The following is a 19497-nucleotide window of genomic DNA, read 5'->3' as shown; positions in this document are numbered from 1 at the left end:
TGGCTACTGTTAGTGTAACTGTACCATGCCTCCTTCTAAAATTATAAAATAAAGACATGCATGAGTTCTGTCTGTTGTAGCACAATCAGAAATCTCCATACCTTTACTTAAAAAAATCACATCCATCCATCCATCCATTTTCCAACCCGTTGAATCCGAACACAGGGTCACGGAGGTCGGCTGGAGCCAATCCCAGTCAACACAGGACACAAGGCAGGAACCAATCCTGGGCAGGGTGCCAACCCACCGCAGGACACGCACACCCACACACCCACACACCAAGCACACACTAGGGACAATTTAGAATCGCCAGTCCACCTAACCTGCATGTCTTTGGACTGTGGGAGGAAACTGGAGCACCCGGATGCACTACGGAATTGGAAAGGATAATACTGTTTCAATTATTTTTATACTGTGATTTTTCATTACAAAATCTCAGGTCCTGCTTTGACATTGCTCATCTGTTTTGTTTATCATGAGCAGAGTAGCAGCAGATGAATATTGAAGGAGAGGACAGGACATTAAGTGCAAGACCTAAATGCACAATTTAAAAGTTACCTCCCGACTCATCTACAGATTAATTAATAGAAGATTGTCCAGGATATGTATCAGGTAGTGAGAAACTGACAATATCCCAGTTAGAGTAGGTCTGCTCCAGGGATCTTCTTTAAGTCCTTACCTCTTTGGTATGGTTATTGATGTGTTGAGTCATGGAATAAATGAGCAATCAACCTTTGCTGATGTCATTGTGTTGTGTAGCAGCAGAAAAGAGAAAGTGGAGAAGAGGTTGGAAGAATGGAGAGGGGCGCTGGGAGATACAGGGTAGAAGATAAGTAGAAAGAAGACAGAATATATGAGGTTTGATGATCAACAAAACTCAGGCCTCAGCTTGCAGGAAGAACTGTTGGAAATAATGGATAAATGTAAATATCTAGGATCAGTAGTAGCCCAAGATGGAAAATGAGATGCAGAGATAACCCATAGAGTGCAGTGTGGGTGGAACAATTAGAAGAAGGTATCAGGGGTATTGTGTAATCAAGGAATTAAGGCAAAGGTTAAAGGTAAGGTTTTTGAGACAGTGGTAAGACCAGCAGTGATGCATGGAGCTGAAACATGAGCAGTAAAGGGAGCACAGGAGAAGAAGTTAGATGTGGACGAAATGAGAATGTTAAGATGGATGTGTGGAGTTACAAAAAAGGACAGAAAAGGAAATAGAGATAAAACAAAAATGAGAGAGATATCTAAGAAAGTACAGGGAAGGAGGTCAAAGTTGTATGGACATGAGTTCAGGACAGACAATTAATATTTTGGCAAAAGAGATGGAATGAGTTGGGAATGGAAATACAGGAGAATAGCAGGCAATGGAGGCCAAAGCGGAAGTGGATGGATAAAGTAAAAGAAGATGTGAAAGAAAATGGCTTTCCTGAGACGAGGTTAAAGACCATGCTGTATGGAGAAGGTTGATCAAGCACATCAACCCCACAAAGAAGTGGAAAAACATGAAGAGGAAGAAAAAGCAGAAGGAGACCAAACAGGAGATGTATGTGTTATTAAAAATTAAAAAATGTGATCAGTCATTGAATTATCAGCATTTGTATTGTACAGTTGAGAATGAACATCATTGACATCGACATCATGGGATGTGGACAGAAAAGCAGAGTACTCACAGAAGAACTATGCACACCCAGTCTTTGTGCCATTATGCTACCTTGCTGGCTAAAGGTAAAAAAAAATAAAATTATTTACATGAAGGGTGATTGTTTTTTTCCTTTTGAAACATACAGTTGCTGTAAATAATAAAATAAGTTTGCCTTAAATGGAAGAGTACAGGTGCTGCTAGTGAATTTGAAGCCTTGGCCTATTCATTTTGACAATTCATTTGGACAGATTGGTTTAATTCATTTATGTCATATTTAGCAATCATTGCATAGATTAAACTTTGCACCATTTCAGCCCTCATTTTGCTGATCTGGAGAACCTCTTCATGGTTGACCTTCTCTTCACTGCTGTAGTCCAGTGGCACTTTGTTGGTGATGAGCGAGAGTCCAAATACGCGGAGGCCACAGTGCTTTGCCACAGTCACTTCAGGGATAGTACTCATACCTTATAGGGATTAGAACATAGAGAATGTTAATGACACAACAATACGTGTTTACCTGTAAAACACACCACCGCCATGCATAGTTAATATGAGGCCCATGTTAAGGAAAACATTTCGCATACATCAATACTTAATAGAGTAACTCCTGGATACCATTTGTTGAATTAAACTGCTTGTAAAGTAAAAAAAAAAAAAAACCAATTACACTTAAAGACAGCATCATGCCAATTAAGGTACTCGACCACACAGGAGACACATGTATAGCATTAAAAAGGAATGTAATCGCTCATTAAATTGACAGCATTTATATTGTAAAGGAGTGAAAGAATATCATTGATACCATGATGACTGCAAATTGATTTTAACATCTTGCTCAGTGCTCACTGAGTCAGCTTTGATCAAGTCTGTCTTGATCAGGATGCCTTTTGATTCAAAGAATACATTGAATGCAGTGCTGTTTTAATCGAGGGTCCAGACACAAACTACAGAAAATCATTTCAGGGCTATTGCTAATGTTTTTCTTTTAGGGAAAAGAAAAGAGATTGAGACACACATTCGCACACACATCTTACATCTTTCTATAAATCAAACTTGAGATGTGAGTTCAGCAGGAATGGTTGCCTTAGAAGGTTTGTTCAGGACACAAGAACAAAAGCAGCAAGATCAAGTCAAGTCACGTTCAAAGAGCGTTTAAAAGAGCGAACTGCTTGAGGCCTAATGAAATTCACTTTTTCATTCCACATTGATAACGAGATTTAACCTCAGCAGGGGATATCCAAAGAAAGTAAGCGACTCAGTTTGATGTTTCTTTATGGTTTAGTTAGGAGATACTTTTCTGAAAGCTTAGGAAGAAAAGTAACTCCTTGGGCAGTGCTGTAGAATGGCCAGTCACATTGTACAGTATCAACATATTTGGGACATTGAGACATTTTTAAAAACAGCTGTATTCAAAGAAATGAGATGAGAGTCATTTACCAAGATAGAATGGTATAGCTGATTTTTCTTGGGAGAAATGAAAAAGGTGCCAGTAGTTTTTTAACAACATTACAATATAAGCTGAAACTTCTAGAATCCTATGCAACCCAGCTGCTACTAGACATTAGAACATTAAACCTGTCCATGATATTATATAGATTTCATGACTCAGTAGAAATGAATATCCATTTTAAACAGTGCTTGCAAAATAACACTTAGCAGCCGTGTCTACTTAAAGAGCAAGATTGGCCCTGCATGATCGTCTGTAATGTCTTTGCAGCAATAACACTAGTGGATGTAAAGTGCATTTCTGGGATGACCATACATTAAAGCTATTAATGTTATACAAGGGTTGCTAAAGATAATGTTGCAACATATTCTTTATTTTGATTCCAATTAATAGGTGCAGAGGAAGGCATGCTTGAAATCTCAACTACAACTTGTTTGAAAATGTAATGGAAAAGAATTAAAGGGCTTGAACCTGCCTGCCTGTTTAACTTCTTTATTAAGAATTTTCCGCAACAGCAGTTTTCTGGAAGGGAGGCAAAAATCAGGGGCAGTTATATGTCGTGTAGATGCAAATGTAACACTTCACATGAAAATTACATTCTGTTTAAATTGGACATCCACAGCCCCATACACGAGTGGCAGAATCGCAAAGAGGCTAGTGTGTAGCGCTGGCCAGGGGCTTGGCAAGCGAAGCCAGCAGGGAGCAAAGCCCCCTAGTCTTATATATATATATATATATATATATTAAAAAATTATATATATATATATATATATATATATATATATATATATATTATGAACGGAACCGGGCACAGACAGGCAGACATGTTATTTTTCACCCACCACACGTTTATTTATAATACTATTATTTACAAAGTCCCAGTGCACACAAACCCCAAGTCCCCAAAGTCCTGGCCAACACACAATGCCTCCACCCTTCAGGCCGCCTCCACTCTCCTCTGCTTAGTCCTTCTTCCACCCGACTCCAGCCTCAAATGGATATGCTCCAGGTGCTCCCCGGCAATCACCCGCCGACACGCCCCTGTGTGGCGGAAGTGCCGGCTGTACTCCCGGAAGCATTCCGGGTGTCCCTGCTTCTCTTCCTCCCAGCACTTCCTGGTGTGGCGGAAGTACTGAGGTCCAGGGTTCCCAAGGCATTGGGGCACCCCCTGGCAGTGACCACGGGCCCCTACAGGGTTGGGCTTCCATGCCCTCAACCCGTGGCCCCCACGTGATTCAAGGCGGGCACACGCCCTCTTCTGGTCCTTTATGGCGTTCTGGCCGGGTCGTCGCCCCTGGCACCTCTGACAATATATATACTGTATATATATATATATATATATATATATATATATATATATATATATATATAATACATACAGGCCTGTCCTGGTGGACATGTTTTAGCATTTTACCATGCTGAAGTGCTCACTAGTTATCACTATTAATCTGGTCTCCTGTCCAAAGCCACACTAATGCCACTATTTACTTGTAATTCATTTGCTAAAGAGACATACCTTCTACATTGGAAAAATTTCGAAGTATTCTAATCCACCAACAGTTACACAGTGGGAAAAAGATGTATTATTCTACTTAAAATAAGAAGAAAGATCTCATTTATGTTATGAGGAACAGTCTCAGAGATCTTTACAAATCTCAAATAATTCAAATTGCTGAGACATTGTTAACCTGTTATACATTTCACCTTCAGTGAGTGATAACTTCAAATTAAGTATTCTGCTCTTTGACAAAACACTAATGTCCCAGTGGCCTAAACATAAACCACTTTCACAAATGAGAGGATACCTATACTGAGCATATAATGACTGAAAACTGAAGACGGCAAGGAGCAGTGTTTCAATGACTCAAATTAGATAAGTGATCGCATTGCAGGTATGGTGGAATTGCCTTCCACACTTCTAAAATATCATGCAGGTGAGCCACATCATCTTATCTACTCACTTCCTGAGCTTTCACTTTCTTATTAGTTCACCTGTCCAGTTTGCAATTTTAAAATGACATTTCTGGCTTTTAAGGCTTTATTTTCTTACAAAGTCACTTGTTCTTATTGCACGGTGCTCCCTCTTTTATTTTTAAGTTTCCTCCTCATCTATGTGTGCCATAAATGTTCCAATTTCAGCACACCTGCCAAATTTGCATGCAGTTAGCTTATTGCTTTGGTATTTTCTCCAAAGGATCTACTTCTATTTAAAAACTACATTCCGACTATAAACAACTGATATATGCTTGCATGACTGTGCTTTTGGGAAGTATAATGCACTGAAAACATTTGGGCAACTAATGCATTGACATGGACCCCAGCCCTAAATTATCCAGAACTGTTTCTTTTTCTTTAAAAACCTTTATCAGCTTAGCCAAAACACTAAAGAGAAGATCTCAAAATGAACAAAAAACATTTAAATGGCAAGTCATCTCGTACTTTTGGAGCTTAAAGTCCTAAATTTCAGTGACACAAAAGGGGAATAATATATTCCTTAGGCAAGTGGTAAATTGATTGTAAAGAAATGCTAGTAACCTGGAGAAAATGACCAGGGAGCAAACTGGGTTAACAGGATTATAAGCAGGGGTTGAATGCTCTGCAGAGCCTGTCATAAGTCCATTCATTGGCAGTACTCACTGAGTCCAGATTCATTTTGGACAAAGTCATCTAATACATTATAGAAAAATGGAATGAACATGTGATGAGAATATAATACAGAGAATTTTGAGGTGGTTAAGGGGACACAATTGTAGGTCCAGTGAGCAGCACTTCTCACTGTGCTACTTGTCATTCATGATTCTTTAATGTTTAAAATTAAAAATTTATTTTCATAAATAATGAGCTCATTTCCATTTGCTCCAGGTGTAAGAGGCTTTCAGAGCAATAGAAATGTATTTGCTAGAGTTTACATTTGTATCTTTTAAATGAATACAATATAAAATGAGGACTGGGAGAATATGTGAAGCATATGTGAGGCTGTAGTTGTGATCTAAATCAATAAAGCTAACATGTACCTACCCTAGTGAAGCCAAAGTGTCTACAGAAGCTGAGACAGTGATGGAAAATTCACAAATGAAGATATGCCAGCTGTAAGTCATTGATCATATCTCTCACCTCAGTTGCTCTCTCTCTCTCTCTTTCTCTCTCTCTCTCTCTCTCTCCTCCTTTTTCACAACAAAAAAATTATTTTCATAGTCACCAATTGGATTTTTAAGGCCAGCTCAACATATCACATATTCAAGGAGAAGATGTGCTAATATGACTATTCTAGAGAAATCATGAAAGATCTGGGGGGATACAGAGGAACATCAACTTGGGAGGATCGATGTATCATTTGACATGCTGCCACTGTGCTTATGTCATCACTTTCATTATTTATGTAAATGCACATGTTAAGTGCCACTTCAAGCAGGACAAAAGATTCTGATGAGTTAAATCACTCATAACGAATTTCTTAGAATGTAAAGAACTTTATTACATGACTTAAACCAAATAACAAATATAATTATCATGTTAAACCTAACCTAACTGATGTTCCCAATGTCCATTACAAATGACATTAACTTCTCAACCTTTCTTAATGTAAAGACAGTATGGAAATAGTATGATCAGAAAACTGTTGCTGCATATCCTGCTCAACAGTAATAACTTAGCACAACCCCCCTTAACAGAGCTAAAACCTGTTGCAGGGTAGACTACCTATTGCATCTAAAAGGAATGATAAATCAACCAAAAATATTTCATATTCCTACACTTTGTTTTCCTAATATTCACAATAAAACTATAGATTACATTAACTATACATACACTACATACAGTTCATTTCATAATATGAACAATTACATTTACAATACATATTTCTCCACAAATAGGCACCTTCTTGGACCATGAGAGAATGATTCCACTAAAAAGTTTAACAGAATTTAGCTCTGCATATTCCATACCCCACTGCCAACAATTTTCACAGCAGAACAAAACAAACAATGCAAATGGAGATATTAAACAATATATATGTAAAAATAATAATAAAAAATAACCATTAATTTGTACATTCAGTATGTGACAATAGTAACCCTATACACCTGCAAACCTTTACAAAGATTATGTGGCTTGGTAAAACACTTACCCACAGAGTCACTTCCCAGAATGTGCAGCATACGGGCTTCAGCGACAGTTTCAAAGTTGGGTCCACTGACCATGCAGTACACTCCTTCATGCACAAAGTCTGAGTAACCAAGTTCGACACTGGTATCAAGAGCTAGTTTGCGCAGTTCTTCACTGTAGGCATCAGACATACAAGGGAAGCGGATTCCAAACCTTTAAAGACATTATAAAGCTTCCCGTTACAAATGGGTACATCATCACTCAGCCAACAGAAGGTCTGATGAGCACATCATACAAGGAGATGAATGCTGCAGGTAGCCCTGGTGTTGTGCTGAGATTGGATTTTCTCCATTACCGCACACTATGTGCCATTAACTGGCTTTTCCCACCTGCCACTTCCACTTATTGCTGGCCTTTTGTGCCCTTTCTTTTATAAAAGACGGAACAACACTAGAGGAAGTCTCAAAAGCAGCTATTACATTTATTTCAGGACTTCAAGTTATGAGTAATGATAAAAACCTCAAATTGCAACATCTTGGAGCTGTATACAAGTTTTTGTCTCGATAATACAAAGAGTACATTCATTGCTTCAAGATACAGAAAAGCTAAAGGATCCAACTAACAGAGCCTCAGGAGCAAGACTGAGACGTGGATCAGTTATATCTATATGGTTGTACTTCCTACTGAGATATTGCTTCGGTATTGAGCATAATGTGAAGGGACACCCTTGAACTATTCAGGTCCAGCAGCAAAAAGGCTAATATTAAATCTCACGCTTTCCTAGCCCTCTGTATTTTCAAACTGGGAATTACTGTTCTCCATCATCACAAATAGTAATTTTTTGTTTGCACAAATTTAGTCAAGGTTATCAGAATTGCCTTTTCCCCCGAACTATCAAAACCTTTCGAAGAGCTTTAGAGTCTACCTGGCACTCATTTCTGAGCCTTCTCTACATTGAAAAGAATCTGTCACTCTATTCTGAGCATTTCCCTCACCTTTTTGATGAACCACCTATGAATAGCAGGGACTACGCAAACTGACTGAAAACACAAAAAGGTTGACAGATAAGGTTTGGTACACCAATGTTTATGTGTCCAGCTGGGAGCCACCACTAGAACAAATAATTGATCTCCAACAGGTCACCTTGAATGATGTGTTGAATTAATTTTCATACTAGCTTCCTTCATAATGTCATAATGTCCTTCTTCCCTTTCTCTTGATTTTGTTGCTCGCTCTTGTTCCAAATCTGACTTTCCTCTGACTATCACAGTTCCATGATTGCCCTAATATGGTGAACCTTCATCTCCGTCTTTTAAAGTCACACCACTTTTCTTTTCTGTTTGGTTATTAATAAAGTAAAAGAAAATTGATTGAATGTATAAAAAGAACAATGTAGTATAGGTTATGCTTGATTTCATCAATTACATATAGTAAAACTAGAGCTGCTGATTAGCTGTGCATATTGCATCCCTGTTTGTTAGTTATTTGTACAGAAATATAAGTAATACAGAATTTTTAAACCATTACTAACCCTCCTCTATTCTATTTCTCTTCTCTGTATCTGGATGTGGTACTTGGCGCGACACTGCTCTACTGCCAGGCTGCAGTCCTGCATATAGAAAACTCATCTTGGATAATGGAGCTTTGGAATCATTGGATAGAAATATTCCCTCATTAGACTGGATGACCCAGCAAAGACTCCACTGTAAAATGCCTGGGAGTGAGGGTAGATGGCTAGTTGGCTGAGGTCTCCAGCACTGTGACTGTGTCTAAGTTTGTTTTTGACTTTCTCTTTTACAATTTTAATCTCCTTCATTGTCAACTGGCCATAGTTCTTCAGTTCATTAATGGGCGGTGTCACACACATGCACATAGGTGAAAGCTGAATGGACCAAGCGATGGTAATTCTACGCCAGGCCAGGGGGTGTTGGGGTGCACTAAACCTTTCTTTGTTGTCTCTGCAGACCAAATAAGGGAAATTGTGCCTGATTCAACCTCGAAGAGTCTACTCCCGGTTCAGTCCCCAAGACTGGCGTCACTGCCATTTCCAGCCCCAATACTGACATCACTTCTGGTTCCGGCCCTCAATGACATCACTTTTGGTTTCCTGCCTTAAATAACAGACCACTTCCTTCTCTGCTCAGTCTTGAACTCCATTCTATACACATCAGTGGGATTATTTATATCCTTTTACACCCAGGGTCAATATACGGGTGGCCTCTTTTTGTGTGTGTCGAGGCTGGTTATTTCACAACAGATATCGTTGGTTTCCATTTATGTTTAAGCAGTTTCTTTCTTGTTCTCTGTGTGTTTTAACATGCCTATATTTGTGTGTGCTAGTTCTGTATTTAGTTATTAGTAAAATCTATACTTGCATTTGAACTGAGAATTGTTCACAGTGTTCTGCACCTTAACTTAGTGAAGAGCACTATAAAAATGAATTTAAGTTGTAATTGTAGCTGTAAATAACAAAGCTCATTTACTTTTCACAACTGTAGCATTGGAAGACAAACTGTACTTTAAACATTATAGGTTTGCTAATTTCAAACTCTGCAAGGTCAGAATGCATCTTCCGTTCTTCAACATGGCTGCTTTGCACTAGATTTGGAAATTTAAAGGTATAAACTCTCTGCCCTTTTATATAACCATTGTTTAAAAATGGATGGATAAAAATATAGGATACATAAAACAACCTGTAAATCTTTAATTTCTATGGCTTTATGGCACCTCGTAATCTGTACAACTGTTGTTATCTACACTTTTATTTGTATAGGAATTCGCCAGGCTAATACAGTGGAACACTTTAAAAAACTGCTGAAAACACATTACTTTAACATGGCCTTCTCATAACGTCACTGTAATTAAAATCCTGATACTCTGTATATCCAACTCATTATAATAACTATTCATGGTGGCTTTAAAATCTGTACTAACCCCTACGCTCTCTTCTGTTTCCTATTCCAGTGTCCTTTTGGTGGTGGCTTGTGCCACCACCATCTACTCAAAGCACCGTGATGTTCCAACAATGATGGATGGATTAAAAGCCAGAAGTCTGTATAACCATCAACATCAAGTGACTCTGTGAGAACCCTAACTACAAAGAGGACTATTTCATTTATGTCAGGCAAATGCCCAGACGGGACTGGGCGGTCCCGTGGCCTGGAACCCCTGCAGATTTTTTTTTTTTTCTCCAGCCATCTGGAGTTTTTTTTTCTGTTTTTCTGTCCACCCTGGCCATCGGACCTTACTCCTTTTCTATGTTAACTAATGTTGTCTTATTTTAATTTCTTATTTTGTGTTTTATTTTTCTTCTCTTCATTATGTAAAACACTTTGAGCTACTTTTTGTATGAAAATGTGCTATATAAATAAATGTTGTTGTTATAGGTAATGATGATTGTACACACCTTTCATCATTGGGCCCACATAATGGATGTTGTCCAGCAAAGCCAGGTAGATTAATGTGATCCTTGATAATCATGATATCTCCTACTTTGAAATCCTGGGAAAGACTTCCTGATGCATTTGTTACTATTATAGTTTCCACACCTAGCAGTTTAAATATCCGTACTGGGAAGGTTACCTGAAGGAGGAACATAAAATGCTCAATTTTAATTATAAAAGTGGAATTTAAACAGAAAAAAAATCATTCATCCAGCTATTTAAAACCAATTTATTTCATTAGATGATACTATCCTGGGCTGCATTGGATATAAGGCAGGATTAATTCATTTTAAATGTAACAAGGAATGGAGCAGCAATGGCCCACAAAAGCAGTACAGTAATCCCTCCTCGATCGCGGGGGTTGCGTTCCAGAACCCCCCGCGATAGATGAAAATCCACGAAGTAGAAACCATATGTTTGTATGGTTATTTTTATATATTTTAAGCCCTTATAAACTCTCCCACACTGTTAACATTATTAGAGACCTCTAGACATGAAATAACACCCTTTAGTCAAGAGTTTAAACTGTGCTCCATGACAAGACAGAGATGACAGTTCTTTCTCACAATTAAAAGAATGCAAACATATCTTCCTCTTCAAAGAATGCTTGTCAGGAGCAGAGAATGTCGGAGAGAGAGAGCGAGAAAAAAGCAAACAATCAAAAAATCAATACGTGCTTTTGGGCTTTTAAGTATGCCGAAGCACCGCGATAAAGCGGCATTTTTTAGAGGAGTGCCCGTATCCTCTAGGCAAACAGCCTCTGTGCAAACAGCAGAATTTATCAGTAGATGATATCACTGATTTGGATTTGTTTAGAGTCCTGGAGACCTAGTCTCAATCTCATTGATAGCACAAATTCAGATGACTTCAGATTAGAACAAGGTACTCAACAAGATCGCCCACCATTGCCAATCCTTTTTGCATTAGCCATTGAGTCACAGGCTATTCATCTCTGGAAGAAACCAAAAATAAAGAATAGACTAACACAGAAAGACTTGAATACAAAATATCACTTCATGCAGACGATATGGTGCTTTACGTACCGGACTCACAATTATCTGTGCCATTAGTCTGAGACCTGTTAGTAAAATTTAACAAGACATCTTGCTTCAAAATTGATCTCAATAAAAGTGTCTTTCCGAGTGAATTCTCTAGCACATCATATTATATTGGATAGCTGCTTGTTCATAATATCAAAACAGTTCAAATATCTGGGCATAACCATTGTAAGTAAATATAAATAGCTCTTCCAAATACTGTTTTTTAAGTACTGTAGTTAAAATCAAATAAGATGTTAACAAATGATCCACCCTTCATCTCACCTTAGCAGGGGGAATTAATACAGTCAAAATGAACATCCTTCCTAAACTACTATATCTATCCCAGTGTTTGTCTATATTCATAAACAAATCATTCTTTAAGAAATTATACTCAACTGTAACATCATTCATCTTGAATTCAAAATGACCATGAATTCAAAAGGTGAGATACTGCAAAGATCTAAAGCAGAGTAACATTGCACTACTTAACTTTCTATCTTACTACTGGGCAACAAATATACATACATCACCAGAAATTCATGAATTCATACCAGAGTGGCTTGCAATGAAAAAGGAATCCTGTTCTGAACCTTTGTGGTATGCTCTGCTTTCTTCTCCAATCAAAGTAATCCAGTCATCCACCAGTTATTTAAAATATGGAACAAATGGGAACAAATGAAACACACATTTCAAGGTAGTGAAGCTCTAATCTGTTTCTTCTATACATGATATTCACCTTTGTTCCACATTCTCAAACCTACTGAATGTTTAACTTATGGTATACTTATATAACTTATGGTATGGATTAAGACACTTAGGGATCTTTATGTGGGCAATGTATTTGCATTTTATGAACAACTAGCAAAATACCCGCGCTTTGCAGCAGAGAAGTAGTGTGTTAAAGAAGTAATGAAAAGAAAAGGAAACATCTTGAAAATAACGTAATGTGATCGTCAATGTAATTGTTTTGTCACTGTTATGAGTGTTGCTGTCATATATATATATATATATATATATATATATATACACACACACACACACACACACACATTATATATACAGTATATATATATATCTATATCTTTCTCTATATATATATACATACTGTACATACATACACACACACATTATATACAGTGGTGTGATTATATACACAAGTCCTACAAATACTGTCGTAATTGAAACAAACCATGAAACTCAAACCGATTATGACAGCAGCAATCCAAGCTGTGAGATTTGAAACAAGATTACTGTTCACATGGCCAACTGTACTTGCATGCTTAAGAGTAAGCTCAGCGCACAGCTTGGTCATATTACAACTGGAGGGCCAAACTCACAATGTGGTATACAAAGAGATTCTTAACAAATAATTATTGGCATATTTTCCCTCAGTTTAAAAAGGTTTAATTTTCTTCTTAATAAAACTTTTAAGGCAGTACTTCGCCGCTGCGAAGCGCGGGTATTTTGCTATATATATATATATATATATATATAGTATATATATATATATATATATATATATATATACAGTGGTGTGAAAACTATTTGCCCCTTTCTGATTTCTTATTCTTTTGCATGTTTGTCACACAAAATGTTTCTGATCATCAAACACATTAAACCATTAGTCAAATACAGTAATCCCTCCTCGATCGCGGGTTGCGTTCCAGACCCCCGCGATAGCTGAAAATCCGCAAAGTAGAAACCATATGTTTGTGTAGTTATTTTTATATATTTTAAGCCCTTATAAACTCTCCCACACTGTTAACATTATTAGAGCCCTCTAGACATGAAATAACACCCTTTAGTCAAAAGTTTAAACTGTGCTCCATGACAAGACAGAGATGACAGTTCTTTCTCACAATTAAAAGAATGCAAATAGATCTTCTCTTCAGGAGCAGAGAATTTCAGAGAGAGAGCTCGCTCGCAAAGAAAAGCAAACAATCAAAAAATCAATACATGTGCTTTTAAGTTTGCCACGGAATTTTTTAGAGGAGCGTCAGTATCTTCTAAGCAAACAGCCTCTGTGCAAACAGCTCTCTGCTCACATCTCCTCCGTCAGGCGCAGAGAACGTCTGAGAGAGAGAGATTAAAGCAAACAATCAAAAAATCAATACGTGTGCTTTTGTGCTTTTAAATATGCCGAAAGCACCGCGATAAAGCGGCATTTCTTAGAGGTGTGTCCGTATCTACTAGGCGAACAGCTTCTGTGCAAACAGCACCTCTGCTCACAGCCCCTCCGTCAGGCGCAGAGAATGTCAGAGAAAAGCAAACAATCAAGCTCCACGCGGGATGCATATCTTATAGCAATGATGAGTTTTAGTTAATATGTAATACATGCTCTGATTGGGTAGCTTCTAAGCCATCCGCCAATAGCGTCCCTTGTGTGAAATCAACAGGGCAAACAAACTGAGGAAGCGTGTAGCATAAATTTAAAGACCCATTGTCCGCAGAAATCCGCGAACAAGCGAAAAATCCGTGATATATATTTAGATGTGCTTACATTTAAAATCCGCGATAGAATGAAGCCGCGAAAGTCGAAGCACGATATAGCAAGGGATTACTGTATAACACAAGTAAACACAAAATGCAGTTTTTAAATGATGGTTTTTATTATTTAGGGAGAAAAACAAATCCCAACCTACATGGCCCTGTGTGATAGCATTTGCGATAACTTGCAATGAGTCTTTTACAGCGCTCTGGAGGAATTTTGGCCCACTCATCTTTGCAGAATTGTTGTAATTCAGCTTTATTTGAGGGTTTTCTAGCATGAACCGCCTTTTTCAGGTCATGCCATAGCATCTCAATTGGATTCAGGTCAGGACTTTGACTAGGCCACTCCAAAGTCTTCATTTTGTTTTTCTTCAGCTATTCAGAGGTGGATTTGCTGGTGTGTTTTGGGTCATTGTCCTGTTGCAGCACCTAAGATCGCCGGACATTCTCCTTCAGGATTTTTTGGTAGACAGTAGAATTCATGGTTTCATCTATCACAGCAAGCCTTCCAGGTCCTGAAGCAGCAAAACAACCCCAGACCATCACACTACCACCACCATATTTTACTGTTGGTATAATGTTCTTTTTCTGAAATGCTGTGTTCCTTTTACGCCAGATGTAATGGGACATTTGCCTTCCAAAAAGTTCAACTTTTGTCTCATCAGTCCACAAGGTATTTTCCCAAAAGTCTTGGCAATCATTGAGATGTTTCTTAGCAAAATTGAGACGAGCCCTAATGTTCTTTTTGCTTAACAGTGGTTTGCGTCTTGGAAATCTGCCATGCAGGCCGTTTTTGCCCAGTCTCTTTCTTATGGTGTAGTTGTGAACACTGACCTTAATTGAGGCAAGTGAGGCCTGCAGTTCTTTAGACATTGTCCTGGGGTCTTTTGTGACCTCTCGGATGAGTCGTCTCTGCGCTTTTGGGGTAATTTTGGTCGGCCGGCCACTCCTAGGAAGGTTAACCACTGTTCCATGTTTTTGCCATTTGTGGATAATGGCTCTCACTGTGGTTCACTGGAGTCCCAAAGCTTTAGAAATGGCTTTATAACCTTTACCAGACTGATAGATCTCAATTACTTCTGTTCTCATTTGTTCCTGAATTTTTTTGGATCTTGGCATGATGTCTAGCTTTTGAGGTGCTTTTGGTCTACTTCTCTGTGTCAGGCAGCTCCTATTGAAGTGATTTCTTGATTGAAACAGGTGTGGCAGTAATCAGGCCTGGGGGTGGCTACGGAAATTGAACTCAGGTGTGATACACCACAGTTAGGTTATTTTTTAACAAGGGGCAATTACTTTTCACACAGGGCCATGTAGGTTTGGATTTTTTTCTCCTAAATAATAAAACCATCATTTAAAAACTGCATTTTGTGTTTACTTGTGTTATATTTGACTAATGGTTAAATGTGTTTGATGATCAGAAACATTTTGCTTGACAAACATGCAAAAGAATAAGAAATCAGGCAAATAGATAGTTTTTCACACCACTATATATATATATCAAAATACCTGCGCTTCGCAGCGGCAAAGTACTGCCTTAAAAGTTTTATTAAGAAGAAAATTAAACCTTTTTAAACTGAGGGAAAATATGCCAATAATTATTTGTTAAGGATTTCTTTGTATACCACATTGTGAGTTTGGCCCTTCGGTTGTAATATGACCAAGCTGTGCGCTGAGCTTACTCTTAAGCATGTAAGTACAGTTGGCCATGTGAACAGTAATCTTGTTTCAAATCTCACAGCTTGGATTGCTGCTGTCATAATCGGTTTGAGTTTCATGGTTTGTTTCAATTACGACAGTATTTGCAGGATTTGTTGTGTTGAAGTGACATTCAGCATCTGTCAAGCGTTGTAATTATACAACCGGTTTCATCGATAACTTCACATCCAGCTTTTGAGAGTTTAAACATTCATAAACATCAAACTGTCCACTACTGAAATCGTCACCTGTGAATCTAAGATGTTTAAGAGGCATTGGCAGTTGTCCAAAGGTGTAAAATATTTGGCCATTTTGGTACACTTAAAAGTGACAACCGAACAATTCAGTGGCAGCCATCAACTCACATGCAGATGCATAGGTGAAGGGCTTAAGCATTTCACTCTTATAATGCTCCTGTGTGGTAGAATTATCTCCTGCACTGTCATCAGTCCACACCTTGAACCTGTCCCAGTCATTCAATACATAAGACACAATGTTTCTCCAGATATCAAGAGTGAACCTGATATGGCTGTGCAATATGTAACAAAGAGAATGGAAAACATAGGTGCCATCTCCGGGCATGGAAACCACTCAGTAAGTGACAGTTCTTTGATCGATGGTGATCACCTCGATAGACATGTTAATGCGGGTACGGTTGGAATGATAAAGGAAATGGGTACCTGAACAATGTAAAGTAAGTCTAAAATACCTACACAATAACTATAATCATAATAAATTAACAATAAAACAGCAGAGAAGCCGTGGAATAAATAAAAAGGCTGTAGTTATCAGCAGGGAGACGTGAATCCCGTGGTGAAGCAAGGAAGGGAATGTAGAGACTGGAGTGACGGACGGCCTTATATAGGCAGGCAGCCAACCACGTGGGAGGCGTTGGGATGGGGGACCCAATGCCGCCTCACACGGTGACTGAGCTGCAGGCTATGGATATATATATGTACATAAGTAGGATTCAGTTAGCGTTGGGAACCCGCGTACCAAATTTCTTGAAGATGGACCCATAAGTAACAAAGACTGTTCAATATGGCGTCCGACAGTGGCATCATACCACCGAAATAAGTACCAAATTTCAGCCTTCTACCTACACGGGAATTTGGAGAATTAGTGACGTTGGAAAGTTCAATATGGCGGCTGACAGTGGCGTCATACCACCGAAATAAGTACGTACATTGGTTTCGGTTAGCGCAGGGAAGCCGCCTACCAAATTTCGTGAAGATGGGGCCATAAATAAGAAAGTTCAACATGGCGGACATTGTTGACCGTTACACATAGAATTTCGAAATGAAACCTGCTTAACTTTTGTAAGTAAGCTGTAAGGAAGTTGGAGAATTAGTGACGTTGGAAAGTTTAATATGGCAGCCGACAGTGGCGTCATACCACTGAAATAAGTTTTCACATTGGTTTTGGTTAGCGCAGGGAAGCCGCCTACCAAATTTCGTGAAGATGGGGCCATGAATAAGAAAGTTCAACATGGCGGATGTTGTTGACCGTTATGACCGTTATGTGTTGAATTTCGAAATGAAACCTGCTTAACTTTTGTAAGTAAGCTGTAAGGAATGAGCCTGCCAAATTTCAGCCTATCTACCTACACGGGAATTTGGAGAATTAGTGACGTTTGGAAAATTCAATATGGCGGCCGACAGTGGCGTCATACCATCGAAATATGTACGTACATCGGTTTTGGTTAGCGCAGGGAAGCCGCCTACCAAATTTTGTGAAGATGGGGCCATAAATAAGAAAGTTCAACATGGCGGACGTTGACGACCGTTATCGACCGTTATGACCGTTACGTGTAGAATTTCGAAATGAAACCTGCTTAACTTTTGTAAGTAAGCTGTAAGGAATACGCCTGCCAAATTTCAGCCTTCTACCTACATGGGAAGTTGGAGAATTAGTGATGTGAGTGTCAGTGAGTCAGTCAGTCAGTGAGGGCTTTGCCTTTTATTAGTATAGATTACTCCTTAACATTTAACTTTCCAGCTACACATTTTTTTCCTATATACAAATCTGAAATTTTCTTCAAAGAAACCTACCAAATGTTCCACATCTTGCATAACTATCAGCCACAGAGATCACACTGGTTGGTCTTGATGAAGACTCAAAAGAGGATTTATAACAATATATAAAATATTACAAATAATATACCCTTCAAAGATCTTAGGGAATGGTGGGAAAGGGACCTTTAAGCTGAGCTCAGTAGTACAAATGACTATAAGTCTGACCCAAAGTTTATGGACTACTATGAATATTTTTTATTTGATAAACTGAATGCTTGGTGTCGCTTGCTCTCTGTGGTATGGCACATGTATACCTGTACACTATAAGAAAAATACTGATTTTGCCCAGAGGGGACTGGGCGTTCTCATGGTCTGGAATCCCTACAGATTTTATTTTTTCTCCAGCCGTCTGGAGTTTTTGTTTTTCTGTCCCCCCTGGCCATTGAACCTTACTCTTATTCGATGTTAATTAATGTTGATTTATTTTGTTTTATAATTGTGTCTTTCATTTTTCTATTCTTTAATATGTAAAGCACTTTGAGCTACTGTTTGTATGAAAATGTGCTATATAAATAAATGTTGTTGTTGTTGTTGTTGTTGATGAAATGAAAAACAGTGGAGGTTTCATGATCTTCACAGAAAAAGTGTAGATTATGCAATATAACTAGCTTGACTTGAAAATGGTAGAGAGAAAGAGGAAGACTGAGGAATGTGTTTGAGTGAGTGCCTTTAATGTTAGTGAAATTATATTCAAGTTCATAATACAGTATAATGAGGTAATTCTGCTTTTAGGCTGTTATGCCAGTACAGCATTGTGATTCATAGCAAGTTGAAATCAACAAGTCCTACAGCAGTCTTCATGTGTCCTACCCCTGACAGGCAGCATGTGGCCTGTGAAGTCTAAGAAATGTGGGGAGTTATTTATTTATTTTGGGGTAATCTGTATTTTTGCATATTAGCATTAATAATATCAGTAGCACTTGAATCATGACCCCACTGACATGCAGTAATCTCTGCACTATTCAGTGTCCACCTAAGACCAGAAGTATGATGGCAGTTTCTGACTATTAAATGTGAAATATTATTTCATTTTTATCTGATAATGAATACAGTCATGAAACCTATCTTCCTGTGGTTGTCTGCAATCAGTTAATAAGTACTGTATTTTATATACACTGTATATATAAAGTGAAGTTATTTTAATAGACCACATTGCATTGATGAATAGCCTCTCTACTGATGTTTTGTAAGTGTCATTAACACTAAAAGAAGCCTTTGTTAAGGTCTTGTCACGTAAGAGTAAATGAATAACAGATGCATTTTTGCATTGCCTGAACTAAAGTGATACCGTTTTCTTAATAACTGTCTTTAATTTATCCTTGTACTCTGAAGAGCAAATGAATATGACATCAATAGAGAGTACAGTTATTTTGGATTTAAAAGGGACAGAGGTGAAGAGAAAGATGGTTTATGTAATGGTTGTTTAAAAGTTATTTCTAGGTGATGGTCTTCAGGTTCCTCTCAGAATATGGTAATAAAAAGAAGTAGCATGACTTTGTCTTTAGCTTGTGCACATAATAAATCCCTTAAAGATAGGGTGAGAAGCTCGGTCATCCGGGAGGAG

The 19497-nt window shown here is 38.2% G+C and overlaps 1 protein-coding gene across 1 annotated transcript in view; it reads right to left on the bottom strand.

Moving 5' to 3' along the window:
- Nucleotides 1–269: 269 nt before the first annotated feature.
- pnp4b (purine nucleoside phosphorylase 4b) overlaps nt 270–19497 on the bottom strand; it is a 100415-nt gene continuing 81187 nt past the window's right edge. Inside the window, exons 4-6 of the mRNA XM_039737431.1 lie at nt 10597–10772; nt 7213–7403; nt 270–2103 (exon numbers count right to left, since the gene is read on the bottom strand). Coding sequence (XP_039593365.1) covers nt 1859–2103; nt 7213–7403; nt 10597–10772 — 612 coding nt within the window. The 3' untranslated portion in view covers nt 270–1858. The remainder of the gene's footprint in view (nt 2104–7212; nt 7404–10596; nt 10773–19497) is intronic.

This window comes from Polypterus senegalus, chromosome 15 (assembly GCF_016835505.1).
Source record: "Polypterus senegalus isolate Bchr_013 chromosome 15, ASM1683550v1, whole genome shotgun sequence".
Classification (NCBI taxonomy): Eukaryota; Metazoa; Chordata; class Cladistia; order Polypteriformes; family Polypteridae; genus Polypterus; species Polypterus senegalus.
This window is presented reverse-complemented; position numbering and strand designations above follow the sequence as displayed.